Here is a 17,076-nt window from a genome sequence, read left to right on the forward strand (position 1 = left end):
TACTGGTTTTGATAAATCTCCCTTTCAAGGGTTATTGTAAAAGGTAAAAATTTAAATTGTTGTTGTTGCAATCACGTCTTGTTGTTGTGATTACGGATATAATAAAAATCATTATAATCATCGCAATCATTTTGAATTTTTTTTTAATTTTATTTAATTTATTATAAAATATAATAATTATAATAATATTCATAAAAACTCTTTTTTTATAATATTTAAAATAATTTAAAACATTTCATGTTTTTATTTTCTTTAAAGAAAATTTACAACTTTTTAAAAATTATAATAATGTATTCATATTTGATTTTATACCAAATTTTTACTTGAATAAAAGATCATATTCAATATTATAAAAAAGTTCCTAAAATTTTTATTTCCTTTCACCTATTCACACCCCTCCCCCTCTCTTCCCAAACATACCCTCCGCTAGCATTAATGCCCACCAATTTTTCTAACCTACTAACCTCCTGCCTTAGCCTTCAATCCAGTGCCCAGCACCCACACACTCCAGCCTTCATTCCTCCAGAGTCCAGCCTCTACGTTTTCTTCTTAACTCTTATTCTTCTCGTCTCTTACAAAGACCGAAACCTCAAAATCAGTAAATCAGTAAAATCCGCATCTCTCGGCCTCTCTTGATTGAGCTCTCCGATCTCCACCTCCCTCCTCCCCCATCAATCAACACACAACACTCAGTTACAATCCAAATCCTCTTAGTCTCCCAGTCACAGATCAGTCATCAGAGATTTTTTTTTTCCAACAGTAATTTGCAGCAAGTCAGCAATTTTTTTTGTATAAAAAAGGTAATTTTAACTTATTCTTACCTTCAAATTACTTGTTTTTTACACTTAATCTTAATTGAGGTTGAATTTGGGTGAATTGATTTAATTCAATTGGTTTTTTTCTTTTAAAAATAGAAATATGGATGAAAAATGAAGATAACAGCAATAGCCCGTTATTAATGTTATTTTATGTTTCGTCGTTCTCTTGACAATGCACCGTTTTGAGTGTATTTCAAGTTCACCGTTCTTTTATCATTTTAATATCTAAACTTTTGTTCTATTAAATTTTTTGATATTTTTGACTAATATAGTCAGAATTATTTTCGCTAGAATCATCTTGGTCAAATTAAAATTGATCGATCATAATTAATATCATCTTCACCGTATTAAAATTCGATGGGTTATAATCAAAATCATCTTTATCGTATTAAAATTCAATGAGATCTTTAGACTAAAATTCAATGAGATCCAAAAAAATCGTATCTTCATCCATAATATTCCAAGTATCTGGATCAATCAAAAATTAGATTCTGTCATAATTATTCATTTTCAAATGATATCTATAGTATTCAAAAATATTCATTTTTGGCTTAAGAAATTTCTTATAATTTAAACCAAAACAATTTTCATTTTCGCATAGAACCCAATGCTTGAAATCTTTGGGCCTTTCTAAATCATTAATATTTGTGCAATTTTTTTTTTAGAATTAAGTCATTACCATATGCACATCGTTCTTTTAAAGTTAAATCATTACCTTCACTACTGTTTCCACCTTTATTACAGCAAATGTAATTATAAATATAACTATCATTATAATTGTTATTACCACTTAAAATGAAACTATCAATATAGGTTTGAGAACAAAAATAAAAGTTAATACAACTCTTAATGTGATTATTCCAACTATAATTAGTATCATACAAGTTAAAATCATAGTGGGGATCGTCATTGTCAATCTGAAAATTTTGATTTTCACTATAGTTGCTTACATGACATTAATATTTAATAAAATTATAATATATGACATAAATGTTGGATTATCACTACATCATCTATTTACATGTCAATATTTAAATAAAAAAATTTAAAAAAATATGCCTAAATTTTTTTAAATTTTAAAATTTTGTTAACATGATAATAGCTAATTTGACGTTAATTGGACATTTATAACACGTGGTGTGATTTTCTTAAGTATTCATATATATTATTACTTAATTAATGGTAATAGTGCAAAATATCAAAATATTTGACAAAATAAAAATTAAAGTATCAAAATGAGAGTTTTATTTTTTTTAAATACTAAATTAACAAAAAATATAATATAAGATTTATTTTACATATTAACCCAAAAATAATAGTACTTCCCCTCGTGAAGGAACAATGAACTTTTCATCTCTCGAAGAATTGTGATATGTAGCAACAAAAATTTATTGTTATATTGTGAATATCTGTTCTACAAAAAGTTTTTGCAATAACTTTGATGCATACTTTTTATTGCAAAAAATAGTTTACAAAACCTAACATAAGAATTTTTATGTTGCAAAAAATGTTGTGTAAATTACTACAAGGTGCTACAAATAGTAATGTTGTAAAAGGCATTGGCAACAATTTTATATAAATTTTTGCTGCAAAACCTAACATGTACTAGCATATTGCAACATAATACCTGCCTATTGCAACATAGTACCTTTTTATATTGCAAAAAAATATATATTTTTGTAACATTTGTATAAATCAATATAAAAAAACTGTTGCTAAAAGTTAAAATTTTTGGTGGTGCCCTTCATATGAACTTCACGTTTAGGGGTGATGGGAGAGCAGTATCAATTTTAGATCTGATAATTCATGTATTCGTGTCATATAAAATATTAAAATTCATAAATTTGTGTTATGTTTTATATGAAAATTATATGTTATAATTTGTGTGAATATTAAAATATGAAATATATTTTTTTATTTTATTAAACTTAAATATAATTATTATTAAAATTTTAAATTATGTGATTTTCGTATCTTATATTTATATTCATATTATGTTATTGTGTCGTTTTTTAGATTGTTAGGACTGCAACTTAGGCATAATAGGACTCTCACATGAGAGCTAACAACGGGCGTAGCAACTGCTCTAATAACATGTGAACTTTTATATTGTACATTTAACTTAAAACAAATTTAGCAATAGTCCATAGATGGAATTGCTCTTATTATATTTATGTGTTGGAAGTATTGATTTTTTTTTTTCAAGATTTATCCAAAAACAATTATGAAAAAATTATAATTGTCAACGGAGCAATCGTTCCATCCGCAAATATTTTTATTTAAAATTTCATATATAATTAAACAAGACTGTCAAAGTGAAAGTTTGAAATCAATCAAGTTATTCTCCAGACATTATTACTTATAAGTAAACAGAAAATAAAAAAAGCTTTAAGTTCGAAACAAAGACAATAATACGGATGGCAGCAACATGTACATAGCACAAGCCCTAATTACTGGAACTCCTTTTTTCTTTGAGATATTTGCCAACAACTTCTGCCAATATCTCCAATGGCGTACTCCCCTGAGAAGCAATTTCTTCAAGCTTGTCATCTATTTCATATTCTACTGACGACCTGCTAATACATGATTCAGCATCTTTCTCGATGATTTGCAATCAACGTCGATAAAGCACAAATCCTAAATCTTTGTCTCCTCCTTCAATCACTTCTGCTTCCTTCACGCGCATCTCATCATCAATTTTTGTGATCATTTCCTTCATATAACTAGGTCCAGGAGTTCCTGAAATGATTTTAAATATCATGATGTTAATTTATATATATATATATGACGTCGTAATCTGCATATAAAAAAGAGGTTATTGATGTTGAGATATAATTCTCAAATTTATTGAATATCATCTTTTAATAATGATTGTATAAATTAGTTAAGGTAAGTTTCAGGTTTTAAAATACTAATAATACTGGTTTAGTCATTGACATAAGAGAAAAAAAAAACAATTAAAGCTTTCAATCGGCATATGATTAATATGATTAATATTATGATTGAACAAATTATTGAAATTAAAAGTCTGATATTTCATTAATAAATCACACGACTGTTAATATTTTAAGTGCATGTATATATATATATATATATATATATATATCTTAGATTAGCATGGTTAATTACCTGGAGGGAATGTGACGTTTAAAATAGTTCCAACTCCACCATCGCCTTGGACAACTTCAATCTTGCCGATGACATCTTGTAGCAGTTCATTGAGGAGCCTTCCCAGCTCGAGACTACGGTAGACATCCCATATCACAGCCGCCGGAACCTCCACCACAGTATCATGCGAAAGATAGCCACGCATTTTCTATAATATTTTCTGCCATATTTTCACACAAGCTCTTACAAGCAACCGTTGTTATATATATATAAAATATTGCAGCTGTTTTGCTTTGTATACGGCTTTAGGAATATTCAAATAACAAAGTTATGTTAAGTTTATTTTTCAAACGTATTAAAAACTAATAGTAGTCAAGGAAAGCTACTTGTCGAAAAAAATGGATTACAACCCCAAAATTTCAAATTTGTGAAAAAGGTGTTTTCCAAACAGATAGAAATTGAAAGTAATGGAAAAAATATTTGCGGCAAACGAGTAGATTCAAACCTTAAATTTTCAAATTTGTTGAAAAAAATTATTAAAAACCAATAGTAGTCGAAGAAAGTTACTTGAGGAAAAAGAACACTCAAACCCCAAATTTTCAAATTTGTGGAAAAGTATTTTCCAAGCATACAATAAATGAAGAGTAATGAAAAGATTTACTTGTGGAAAGCGAGTAAACTCAAAACCTAAATTTCCAAATTTGTGAAAAAATATTATTTTCCAAACGAATGGGAAATAAGAATTTGATATTTAAGATTTTTAATTAATTTAAATTCATTGTTTGAATAATCAATATTTTTAGATTTGAATTAAAATCAATATTTTGTTCATTAAATTTAAAAATTAAAATAAAAGAAAAAATCGAATGCGTTATAAAAGTAAATCATTTTATATCTTTCGAAGTTCTTAATTGCTTTTTTTTTTTTAAAAGTCTTGGTCACATGTTTTACATAATCAAATTCAAATTATATAAATACAAGTCAAAAGAACCAGAAAAAATGGTAAAATATTAAAAAAATTCTTGAATTATTTTATTTTTTTCATCACGAGATGCATCCCAACTCCTTCATCTTATGTATTAAAAATTAAAAAAAAAAAAAGTAATAACGTATCCAAAATGTGCTTTAATCAACCTTTAAGGATATGTTAAAATTGAGTATTATAGTTAGTAGTATTATAGTTAGTAAGTTAGTATTAAATATAATATTCAACTTATGAATATTATTGCCTGGTGGAATTAAATTTTAGTAAACTATATATATATATATATATATATTGAATTTTGTAAATAAAAAAGACTACGTAACATCATTTTTCCACAACATTACTTCCTCATATCTTGTAATTATTTGAAAAAAAAAAAATCTTCATTCGTAAAAACGATTCGTGGGGTCCCTCAAACTTTCAAAAAGGCATAACAAACTGTTTTCTTTGAAATTAAAAAAAGATTTCAAATTTGCCTAAAATCCTTTTTTGAAAGATTTAATCCAATAATCACTTATTTTTTAATTATTCTATTTTCTTTCTCATTAATTTAATTTCCTTAAATTGTAGTCATCACAAATATATTTTTTCTTAAACATATATAATTATATAAAGTTATATGAGAAAACAAAATAAGAAATATGTAAACATAAAATAAAATTTAAGAAAAAATATGTATGTGAATAATATTATTGACATGAATAATGTAATAAAAAAATATTTTTTTATATTTTCAAAAAAAATATTTTTTATTAAATAAAAAATTAAGTATATAAATAATATTATTGACATAAAAAAATATTAAATATTGACAAGAATAATACAAAAAAATCCAAATAAAAGCTATACTCACCCAAGTCGTAAATGAGTTGACGCAAATTGGGCTTTCTTTAGGCCATGGGTCAGTAACCCTTTTCTTGTCTTTTCATTTTTTTTCTTTCCCTTGGCTCTTTCTCTTTCAACCTTTACAGCCCTCTCTTTAAAACTATATCCCAGTGGAAACTTCAATCAAGGTCAAATTTCGTGTGGTCGGTCGTAGGTTGGATCGCCTATTCATCACCGTCAACCACCAATTACCAACGTAAAAAAACTTTTAAAAAAAAAAAACCAAAAAATCCCCCATTTCTCCATTTTCTTCTATCCAAATGGATCCCAAAAAACTCATGATTTAAGATGCATCTACAAAAAAATCGACGGCTTTAAACCTAAAATTATCAATCCTCCATAGCTCCAAGTGGTGCAAAATTCTAGTATGTTGCTCCCCTCCTCAAGTCTTCCATTCCCACCGGTTTGAATTTTCTAGTAAATATCCCTATGCCGTCAGCCTCTGGACGTCGCAATCTCACCTACAGCCATTAATGACTTCTTTGTTTTCCTTGCTTTCCTTTTCGTGCCTAAACTCTTATCAAAGCTCAATCAAACCTGAAAATTCCTCACACCTGAGACTTCACTTATTCATTTTAGGTTTTTGGAATGTTGTGGTTGTTGGCTATTTTCCTTCCTGTTGTATCTGTTGGCTTTTTTGTGTGATTTTGAATGTGCTGTATTGTAGTTGACGGCTATTTTGACGAATTAGTAAGACATTGATAGATAAGAAGATCGTCGGAAAATCAAGCGAAAGTGAGAAGATAGGTGAGATACTGACAGAAAATAATAAAAAAAAAAAAAGAGAGAAAAAGAAAGTGACACGTGACTAGTTTTATGGAGAATCAAAATATGCAAAATTTATATTATGAATTATTTAATATTTTTTTAATTATAGTTATTAAAATTAGATTGGATATTAAATTATTTAAGATTTTAGATTATCAAATTAATGATTTAATTATCGGATCAATGGATCAATTATTCATTTAATAAAAAATATTATAAAAAATACAAATATTTTAAAGTTTAAAATTTAAATTTTTAACTAAAATTATAGTTTAATAATTCAATTATAAAACTATAAATTTTAAAATATATCATAAACTACAAATTTTAAAATATAAAATTCATAAAACAATTCATTACTAGTTAAAAATGAAATTACTTAACATTTTATTAAAATCATATTTTATATTTTAATAGTTAGAAATAATATTTATATTTTAATAAATATACTAAATAATAAGTAATAAATAATTATAATTATTTATTATTTATATTTATTAAAATATAAATATTATTTATTAATATATAATAATTAATCTTTATGCAATAAAAAATATCTATATATAAAATTAATAAAAAGAAAATATTTATATTTATATGAAAATTAGTAAAAGGAAAATTAAAATCATTTATATATTTTTTAAATGAATGTAGATTTTTTTATTAATTTTACATATGTACATTTTTTTTATTAATTATTTTTTATTATGATCAATTAATTAATCATTTTTATTAATATTTTATTTTTATTAATTTTATGTATTATTATTTTTATAATTATTTTTAATATCGTACCAATTAATAAAATTTTTTGTTAGATCATTTTTTTTTTTTAAATTACTTATTTTTATACATATATAAGTTTTTTTTTACAATATTATTATTCATGTGTCAAAATATACTAATATATCAGTAATATAAAGATACAAGGTTTTGCCAGTAAAAAATAAGAATTGGAGGGCTTATTTAGATTAAATAATAGTATAAGAGTTTAATTAAATTATTTTGAATACTTGAAGGATTTTTTTCATATTTTTCTTAAATTTATTAGTTGGTTTAAAACCAATTCTGTTAAAAACAAAATTGTTTGGTTTATTGATTTATTATATAAACTATCATTTCACAATGGTTTAAAGTGTTTTAATTGTAAAATTTGTCTAATTATAAAATTGGATCAGTTTCAATATTGGTTCATCGATTTACCTAATCGAACAAGCGATCTGATATGATTTTGATAACTATGCTTCAACCAATGTTTTCCCATCATGTCTCAAACAAAATTTCAAAACCAAACAGTTTTGATTATTTTTCTCTACTAATTTTAAAGAATAGAGATCAACTAAGACTACTATAACTCTTATATTTTTTTTAGGACTTTTGAATCAAAATTAAATTTATAATTCATTTGAATCAAAATAATATTTTAAAATTTAGTAATTTTAATCCAAAGATCCAAAAAAAATTAAGTGTTATACAATTGTAAATAGATCCCTCTTCTATATTAAATGTTATAACCAACATAAAATACAAAAGAAAGATCAACTTACACAATATAACTCCTTTTCAATTTTACACATTTTTTAACTTTTGATCTTTATAGATTTAAGAGATGAGAGACAAATAAAAAAAAAATAGTTTAATCACATCCATTGGATATATTAAAATGAATGATTAAAAAATTATGTAAAACTAAAAAGAGTTATACCGTGTAGTTTGATACTTCCTCTAAAATATAACTTAAATTTAAATTCAATAGATTTATATAATTATTTTAAAAAAAAATCTAATAAATTTGATATTTAAAATTAAACACCAATAATCTTTTCTTTTATTCTCGTATTATGATATCTTTTTTTTTTAAATATAGATATTAATTAACTTTTAAATTAAAATAATATAGTAATAAATGTTAAAATCAGTCGTTAATGTTTGGTGAGTCCAAGCTCCAATCTAAAGACTGAATTAGCTTTGCCTTTTGCGTGCCTTTTTGTGCTTAGTTACAAACACCAAATAAAATAACATAACAAAACAAAAGAAATTGTTAATTATCAATAGAGCAAATTTTTTTAATGTTATTTTATGCACGAGGGAGGTTTCTTCTAAAATGAACCAAAATAAGAGAAATTAATTAGGCATATGATGCATTGGATGACTGCCACGTGTGAATTCCATTCTTAAATTGGTGTAACTTTGTCAGTGTTGTGCCCTTCTTAACGTAAAGTACACATGAATTCAAGGTGGCGGGGGCTCCATTGCCTTGCTCAACAACCGAGTTGAAATTCGGGTACGAATTATTATTTTAATTCCAAAATTACCCTTAAAAAGTATATTTTGCATTTTAAATTGTTGTTTTGCTTTTATTTTTTTTGAAATTTATGATATCTTTTATAATTTGATGAAAAGTTATAGTTAATTTGAGATGTATAATTAAATGGTTCAAATCAAAAAATAAGAAAGCATAACGTAATTAATACAAATTTCAAATTTCGATTATAATATTTTATTTATTTTTCATTACTTAAAATTGTCAAATTTTAAATTATATTTATTAGAATTAAAAATTTAATATTTTATTAATAAATTATGTGACTATTATTTTTCATTTGAATTATTATTTTTCAGATTTAATTGAATCTCATGTCACAACTCATCTAGTAATATTAGTAAAAACTCCTTTAGGCAAATAGGAAATAGTTAACACTTATAAATAAATAAACAATTATAAAGGCGTAAAGCCTACAAATAGAAATTTAATTATAGCTTTAAGCTAAAATATGAGAATTAATTTAATAAATGGCCGCCATACACATTAATTTAGGCATATTCTAGTCAATGGTGTGAAGTTAATAATTTAAACCTTATTACATCGTAATAGTAGTGTAGGTGTCACGGGTCGAAACTTAAACTCTGAATCTACGTGGTTCTAGGACTCGAGTATCCATTCATCCGACGTTTCAGATCAGCCTAATCACCACGGTTCACATCCTTATGAAGTATTATCCATTCTGGTTCTCTTGACCTCACGATTTTATCCTACAAAAGGTATCTCACAAGGAAGAGTTGATGTGAATATTTTTATATTTTAGTGACCTTTTTATTATGTTCGATGTGAAATTTAAGACTCTTCTTTAGGCCAATGACATAAACACTTTTTTGTTCTTATCATATGAAAAAAAAAAAAAACAAAATTTTAAGTCATTAATCTCAAGAAAAAAATATTTATGAAAATAATTAATATGTAAGGTCATAAAGAACTTTATCTAAGACTCTACTTAAATAAAGCTAGACCTACAAATGAAATGGATAACCCGATCCGTAAACAAATCCAATTTTATTCTTTTTTTTTTAAATGGGTTCTAATAATCTTAGCATTTAAGTGAATTAATTAATTAATGATGGTTGTTTTTCATATCCATTTTTGTTTTTTGGAGATATATTTCTTCTAAATAATGATATTAAAATTAGTCATAATTTTGCAATCTCTTATCTATAGTAAATAATGATTGACTAAAAGAAATTAATTTTCACACTTGATCTCTTTGCATATTTTTTTTATCTTTACATACTTTTTTTATACTTTTTATCTTTACATACTTTGTAGTTAATTATCCGTTAGAAAAATTAATCTTACTTAGGAATGCATAACATTTTTTTATGAAATATATACATTATTTTTATGCAACTTTAAAATGAATATAATTGCAAAGAAAAATTCATTACTTTATTTTAAAGTTGATTCCTTATAAATAAAACCCTTCAATTTTGAAATTCAAAATCCGAAACCGAAATTTAAATTATTTGGTTTATGTAATTATTTTTAAAATATGATATTTAAAAAATATTAAATTTAAATCTTAAAATTTGTAATTTTTTTAGTACCTTTTTTCTAAGAAAAAATCATTCAATTTTTTTTAAATTCTTAATTTATCTTTAAATCTCCTTATCCTATTACATATCTAACTAAAGAAGATATTACATGCCTAAACTTTTTTGAACCTACAAACTTATAACCTCTTTTCTAAGGAAAAATCATTCAACTTTTTTTCTTAAATTCTTAACCTACTTTTAAATCTTTTTTTCCTATTACATATTTAACTAAAAAGAATATTATACTCTTAAGGTTTCTCAAACCTGTAATTTTCAAGTATAGACTAACTTGTCTAAGTGATAGTCGGCAAAATTATTCAACTTTATAGATAAGGAGACCTTAGTAATTTTCTTTTATAAAACTATCAAATACATGTCACGGTGACATCTTCTGACAGACACAAATACTTCTGTCGTAACCTTTTCTTTTTTGTCTTTAATTTGCCAAACATCAATCGTATAAAGAAGCTCCCAGTCAGTCGCATTCCCAACGCTAACTATATCCTATTCCTATATTTCGTATCTTTTTCCCAAAATCTAATCGAAGGTTTCAAACCTTTCTAATCTTTCTATTTGTTGTTTGAATTGTAGTAGTACTGAAACAAAGTGATGAACAACTTTTCTCATCATAAGCTGGTTTTGTTTTTGCAGGGATGATGGGGAGATTGCCTTACCATGATGGAAATGGCCTGAAGAAAGGGACTTGGACGCCTGAGGAAGACCGTATTCTTGTAGATTACATTCAGAAACATGGGCATGGAAGTTGGAGGGCTCTTCCACAGTTAGCAGGATTAAACAGGTGTGGAAAAAGTTGCAGGTATAGATGGACTACTTATCTCAGGCCTGATATTAAGAGAGGAAAGTTTTCCGAGGAAGAAGAGCAAACCATTATCAATCTTCATAAAGTTCTTGGCAATAAGTACTCTATTAACTTTCTTCTGTGTATTATAACTTCTTTAAAAGCCAACAACTAAACAGCAGCCCTTGGTTTTTAACTTGGCAGGTGGTCTACAATAGCAACCCATCTCCCTGGACGAACAGATAATGAAATTAAAAATTTCTGGAACACCCGTCTGATGAAGAAGCTTCTCCAAATGGGGATTGATCCAGTGACTCACAGGCCAAGAACTGATCTCAACATTCTAGCTAACCTGCCACAGCTGCTTGCTGCTGCCAACTTTAGTAACCTAATGAATATTCCTTTAGACAATGCTCTCAGGTTGCAATCAGATGCTGCACAGCTTGCCAAAATCCAATTGTTGCATAACATACTTCAAGTTCTTGGTACTTGTAGTAGTAGTTGTACTCCTCCGACTATGGAAGCAATGAACCTTATTCTAGCTGGACCAACTTTCCAGGAAAATCATCAGCTATATGAACTCCTTAGAATAAATTCTCGGCATGAAGGGAATGGTAATCTCCCCTTTGGCTTTGCCACACATGAACTTCCACAATTACAGTCAAATATTCTTAACATCGAAGCTTATCAACATCAGCCACAGTTCAGTCAATATCATCAGCCAATGAAAGTCTTAAAAATTTGTTCCAACAACAATGTTCAATTTGCTTCTTCCTCTTCATCTTCTGCTCTTCCGACTTCAACTCCACCGCTTCCAGCATTAGTTCCAGCCTCACCCGAACTTCCACCAACTACTGTTAATCAAACTGAAAACAAAATTAACCCAAACGATAACCCTTCATTTCCTTCGACCACCTTTGAAGCTTTGGGAAATCTTATGGATGATGAAGCAAGTGACTCTCACTGGAGAGACATTATACAGTAAGTATTTATTATTAGTCTATTGCCTTGTGAACTAAATTAATGCACTGCTTAGATCATTTTATATTCTTCTTTTTTTTTGCCATTATTAAAAAACCAAAAAAACTCTGTTTAATAAACACTTTGTTCATTTATTTATGATTCATTTTCCTTGATTTGCAGCCAGGCATCATCACAATCATGGCCCATCTCTTAGTTAAATATATCAAGAGTTTGGTTTAATAACTTGTAGACAATCCATGCAGTTATATATATATTGCTCAGTTAAGAATCCCCTTTTCATTAGATTTAAATAGAAAGAAAAATTTTCATAGTTTAATTCAATTGATTCATATAATCTGTTAAAGTGATGTTATCATATATGTAATAAATATTTAATTTTTTATAATTTTATATTTAGGTTGGATCTATCTTTTTACTGTCAATTAATTTTAAGTTAAATATTTAATATGACATCAAAGTTAAGATTTTTTTTGTTATTTTTTTAAAATTTATCACGTGGTAACCTTTCACTTACTATCAATTAATTATTTATTATAATCTTATTTTTAAATTAAATCATTTCATTTATTGTCAATTAATATTTTAAATCGGATACTCTCAACATTGAGTAATTCATTTTTCTATCCTTATATTACTAATTTTTTTCATAATTTAAATCTCAGCACTTGTAATTTATTATTTTATTTTCAAGTTATATTTTTAAAAAATAATAATAATAAAAAAAAGAAATACAGGCCTCTTGCCAAAGTTATTATATATTCTCTGTATCTCTTTTCTTTTACAGTTTAATTTGTTATACAACCTTAGATTTTTTTTTCTATATATATTTTTTCTTTTTAACTAATTTTGTTCTTGGTTTATTTCGCTTTTTTAATTATATTTCTATAGTCGTTGTTAATTATGCACATGCATTTTCATTTCAGTTGGCTATGTCTATCATTAGAAAGAGAAGGAAAGGGGAAAGCAGTTGGATGAATATAAAAATAAAATAAAATAAAATTAATTGTAGATGGTTTTGGACACGAAATTGATGAGTGAAAAAGAGTTTTTTTTATCAATTAGAAAAGGGGTTTGGACCTTGGGATGTAGAAGGACAAATTCATGTCAAACTTGTATTAACACAAAAGACTGAAAAATTAAATGCTTAGAAACATTTCTATTGTCTTTTGGCAGTGTCTCACTCAAATGAAGATCAGGAACAATGAACCTTGAAATAAATGAAATAAATGAAATAAATAAATATATATATTCTAAAAAAAGAGAAAAAAAATTATAAAAGCATTGTTGCTAAACTAATAGATAGTTATATTGGAAAAAATTCATACGAAAATTTTTTATTTAAAATTTGTAAAGTTATTTCTTAAAAATAATTTAATAAAAAATCCAAATCGATATGTTGATCCAATTTAAGATAAAGATCAATAATATATATAATTATTTAAAATATTATTAATAATTTAAATTTGATCTATATTTATTCAACAGCAAAAATTCTTTTAATATTTTTATTAAAAATATCTATCTAAAAATATATATTGAAGTTTTTTCAAATTTTTTCAAATTTTTTCAAATTTCGCATATTTAACCTATATAACGAGATATTTTAATCTATTGATTTTAATTTTGATTTTGATTTTGATTTTGATTTAATGGATTTTAGTTGAGAACCTCAAAAACCTTTATTTAAGTCCTATCCTAGTTATATCTGTCTCATAATAAAAAGTCAAGACATTTCCAGGTAATAGAAGCAAATTGATGCAAAGCTATAAGGTGCGTTTGGTCGAGGGAAGTTAGATTATTTTTAATAATCTGATTTTTCTCTAATCACTTTACATGATAAATTTCGGAGAATAAAAGGGCAAGTCCTCCAAAACCCTAACAGTCTCTCTTTCATTTGTTATCTTGTAGTATAATAAAATGTGTTGCTATAAAATAGGGTTATAACTTATCGAGTTGTCATTTTTGTTTGCTGTTGTTGAAAAATGAAAGGTTTAGTAATTTCAAAACATAAGATTAATTGTATCTTTATTTGCCTTAAGAATGAAGGGAAAGAACAAAAACACGATCATAAATATATTTTGTGATTTTCTAAACGGAGGTAGGTAGAAGAGAGCTTTGGAGAAATCCCTGTTCACAAGCTAAGCTTGTCCTGCATTGGACTTTATGATATTAGTAGGTATCCTATTTGACCTTTTAAAAACAACTAACCCTTACCAACCTTGCCTGGTATGTTGCTTGTTACTTATCAGTGCTAAATCACAAAAATTTATAATGAAAAATCAAGTTAAGCAATTTTTAATTTTTTTTATATTTTAAGATTATATGATTTTTAACACAAAATTTTAACTTTCTTCTCTATTAAATTTATTGATGTGTTTTTGGGATGTCCTAGATGTAAAGAAGATGATAAGATGGAAGGGGAAGACAGCGGTGACTTGCAGTCAGAAAACACAGACATAGGGCACCAGAGTTATTACTTCAGGTATGCTTCGACGCTCAAGTTAGTATAACCTGAGATTGGGTTAGGAAGTAAGATGGTAAAGTGCGTGTGGGAAGTTTCAACGAAAAAGAAAAAGTTCAGAGAGTTGGGTCTCTTCTCATAGTACCTTGTTTATATAGTTTTTTACCTAACTCTTGCCTAAAATCAAAGATAATAACCTGATCGAGACAATTTATAATTGATATAATATATACATAAAATTCAAGAATGGTTTATAAAAATAAATGAAAATAACATTTAATGATTTTAAGTCATCCCTTTGGTGGATGGTAAACCATCCCTTTAGAGCAAGTGATGTGGCTATTTAAGCATGCTTTACCTGGATTACCCGAGGACACAGCTACAGAGACGAAAGTAGAAAATTGATAAAGAAGGGTTCAAACAATAAGTTTAAAAGAAAAGAAATGATCATATAGTAATTAGATGAAATTCATCATTATATATCAAAGGAGATAAAAAAATTTAAGGGGCATGAGCCCTGCCTACCTTCTTTAGTGCCGCCCCTACCCAATTGTATCGATCAAGTTTTGATTGTTGACTAATTAACTTACGTATAACAAAATTACACATTTATAAATTTCATTAAAATATTTTGATTTTTTCACAATATATATAAAGATGTATTATATATGTATACATATGCATGCATTTTATATCCACATCTTTGCAAGAAACATTATTTGAAATTATTATATTTTTTGCGAGAGAAATGGGATTTTATTATGGGAGAAACAAAACTATATTGTAAAGTAACTCAAAATTTAATTAATTTATTTTTTTTATAAAGGAATTTATAGTATGAGAATAAAAGAAAAAGTAGTAGATGTTAAAATTAAATTCTAAATTTATTAGATGTTTTTTTTTAAAATAATTATATGAATTAATTAAATTAAATTTTAAATTCAAATTCAATAAATTTCATATTAAAAAAAAAGCAATAATTTATGTAAAGGATCTAAAACCAATCTAATGAACTCGCATAACCAGACTTAATTTATATTACATTGTTTTGTGAATGAAAAACTTGACAAATTAAAAATGTAATTTGCTACTTGTGAGGATCTAACTTGAGCCCCATTCTTGGCATAGGACGTACAGTTCTTAAATCCACACACCAAAAAAAAAAAAAAAAGAGAATTCAAACCTAGCCATATCTCGTAAGGTTTCATTCTATCGATTGATCCTTTTACAAGAAAGCCTAGCTTCTCTCAATCTAACATTTCTATATCATCTATGTTTTTTTTATTATTATTTAATTATGGCCTATAAAAGGTACAGTTCCTATAATTTTTGCATTCGGAGGTGATTGGCTTGGTCCTCCCTTCTATTATTGTTCTACACTTTGGGAAGGAATAGTTTCTAATTGGATCAGGCAAAGGCAAAGTCCACTCATGTTCCCCCACAGCTTGCAATATAGTTTTAAATATATAGGCGTCATCAAGCCCTGCAACATCTGAGAGGAAATTGCAATTGCAAAAGCAAAGTTACTGGGGCAAGTTTCTACATGCTGGAAGTCAATGTGCTAGATAGTGATGCAGTGGGAGCTCCCCTGCTTTTATTTTCAGGTTGTGGCTTCCTATGTACAGAAAAAGCTCAAACGTGCCATTTACGAGATCAAATAGGATAAAGATGACAGAGAGATTGCAGAACTCTTATGGGTTTGCATTGAATCTTTTATTTCTTCACCATGACTGACAGGGAGAAGCAATGGGAGGTACTCCCAAGGATGAAAAAGGTAAAGCATCGGTGTTTGCTAGGATATCATGCAGAAGGACACTTGAGTACAATCCCAAGTGCAGGGCTGCTGCCTCGACTGTAAACATCCATTGCAAAACTTACAGAAACTACAAAGAATCATCTCATTGCAACCTTAAAACCAAGATTAATCCATTCTTTTGGCATCCAAGTTCAAACGTATTTCATTTCGCTGCAGCTGAAGAAATGTGCAGACTACCATTAAGCATGCACTAAATAATTTAACATTAATGGTCATTTTGGCTTCCAACATTTTTCATTTCACTGTCATTCACAAAGGGCGATGAAATTGAAATAGAAGAAATATGAAGCAAATTGTTTCCAATTGTTTAGGCTTCTGGTACCTTGTATCCTTAAATAAATTAGATACGAATGTGATTGTGAAGTAGAATTAAAGGTGATGAAATTGACACCCAAAAGTCTAGTTTAGGGAGTCGTATCTTTGGTTGATCCTTGGAATTTTCTGGGGTAGATATCCATTTTAAGAATTGTTATAGTCAATGAACTGTTATGAAATCAACAATCATCAGCAATATGGTAAAGGTAGGGGAGTTTCTTTTTTTTTTTTTTACAGGGTCTCTCCTGAATCAATCTAATTCCAAAGGTA

The 17,076-nt window shown here is 26.8% G+C and overlaps 1 protein-coding gene and 1 pseudogene across 5 annotated transcripts; one reads left to right on the plus strand and one right to left on the minus strand.

The window, feature by feature from the left end:
- Positions 1–3,128: 3,128 nt before the first annotated feature.
- On the minus strand, positions 3,129–4,239 carry LOC111295401 (norbelladine synthase-like; annotated as a pseudogene). The gene is made up of 2 exons (XR_016327228.1): positions 3,948–4,239; positions 3,129–3,557 (listed from the first exon to the last, which is right to left on the minus strand). The product of XR_016327228.1 is annotated as a norbelladine synthase-like (transcript).
- A 6,569-nt stretch (positions 4,240–10,808) lies between these two features.
- LOC111294520 (transcription factor MYB92-like) lies at positions 10,809–17,017 on the plus strand. 4 transcript variants are annotated; one of them, XR_016327416.1, is made up of 6 exons: positions 10,809–10,978; positions 11,083–11,350; positions 11,435–12,211; positions 14,607–14,696; positions 15,993–16,279; positions 16,413–17,017. XR_016327416.1 is itself a non-coding variant. In XM_089743240.1 (5 exons), the coding sequence occupies exons 2-5, from the start codon at positions 11,085–11,087 to the stop codon at positions 16,018–16,020; spliced, it is 1,161 nt and encodes a 386-aa protein (XP_089599366.1). In that variant the 5' UTR covers positions 10,809–10,978; positions 11,083–11,084; the 3' UTR covers positions 16,021–17,017. The 4 variants fall into 4 exon arrangements, 3 of the variants coding, with proteins under 3 accessions (XP_089599366.1, XP_089599367.1, XP_022743610.1); XM_089743240.1 differs by having other exon boundaries at positions 15,993–17,017; XM_089743241.1 differs by lacking the exons at positions 15,993–16,279; positions 16,413–17,017 and having other exon boundaries at positions 14,607–15,560.
- The last annotated feature ends 59 nt before the right edge of the window (positions 17,018–17,076 follow it).

Source organism: Durio zibethinus, chromosome 14 (genome assembly GCF_047325235.1).
Source record: "Durio zibethinus cultivar Kanyao isolate XHJ-2024 chromosome 14, ASM4732523v1, whole genome shotgun sequence".
Classification (NCBI taxonomy): domain Eukaryota; kingdom Viridiplantae; phylum Streptophyta; class Magnoliopsida; order Malvales; family Malvaceae; genus Durio; species Durio zibethinus.

Coding starts and splice junctions, on each gene's coding strand:
- LOC111294520 (XM_089743240.1), top strand. CDS start 11,085: ATGATGGGGAGATTGCCTTACCATGATGGAAATGGCCTGAAGAAAGGG. Junction 11,351..11,434: donor CATAAAGTTCTTGGCAATAA/GTACTCTATTAA, acceptor TTAACTTGGCAG/GTGGTCTACAATAGCAACCC. Junction 14,697..15,992: donor CACCAGAGTTATTACTTCAG/GTATGCTTCGAC, acceptor TAAAAGGTACAG/TTCCTATAATTTTTGCATTC.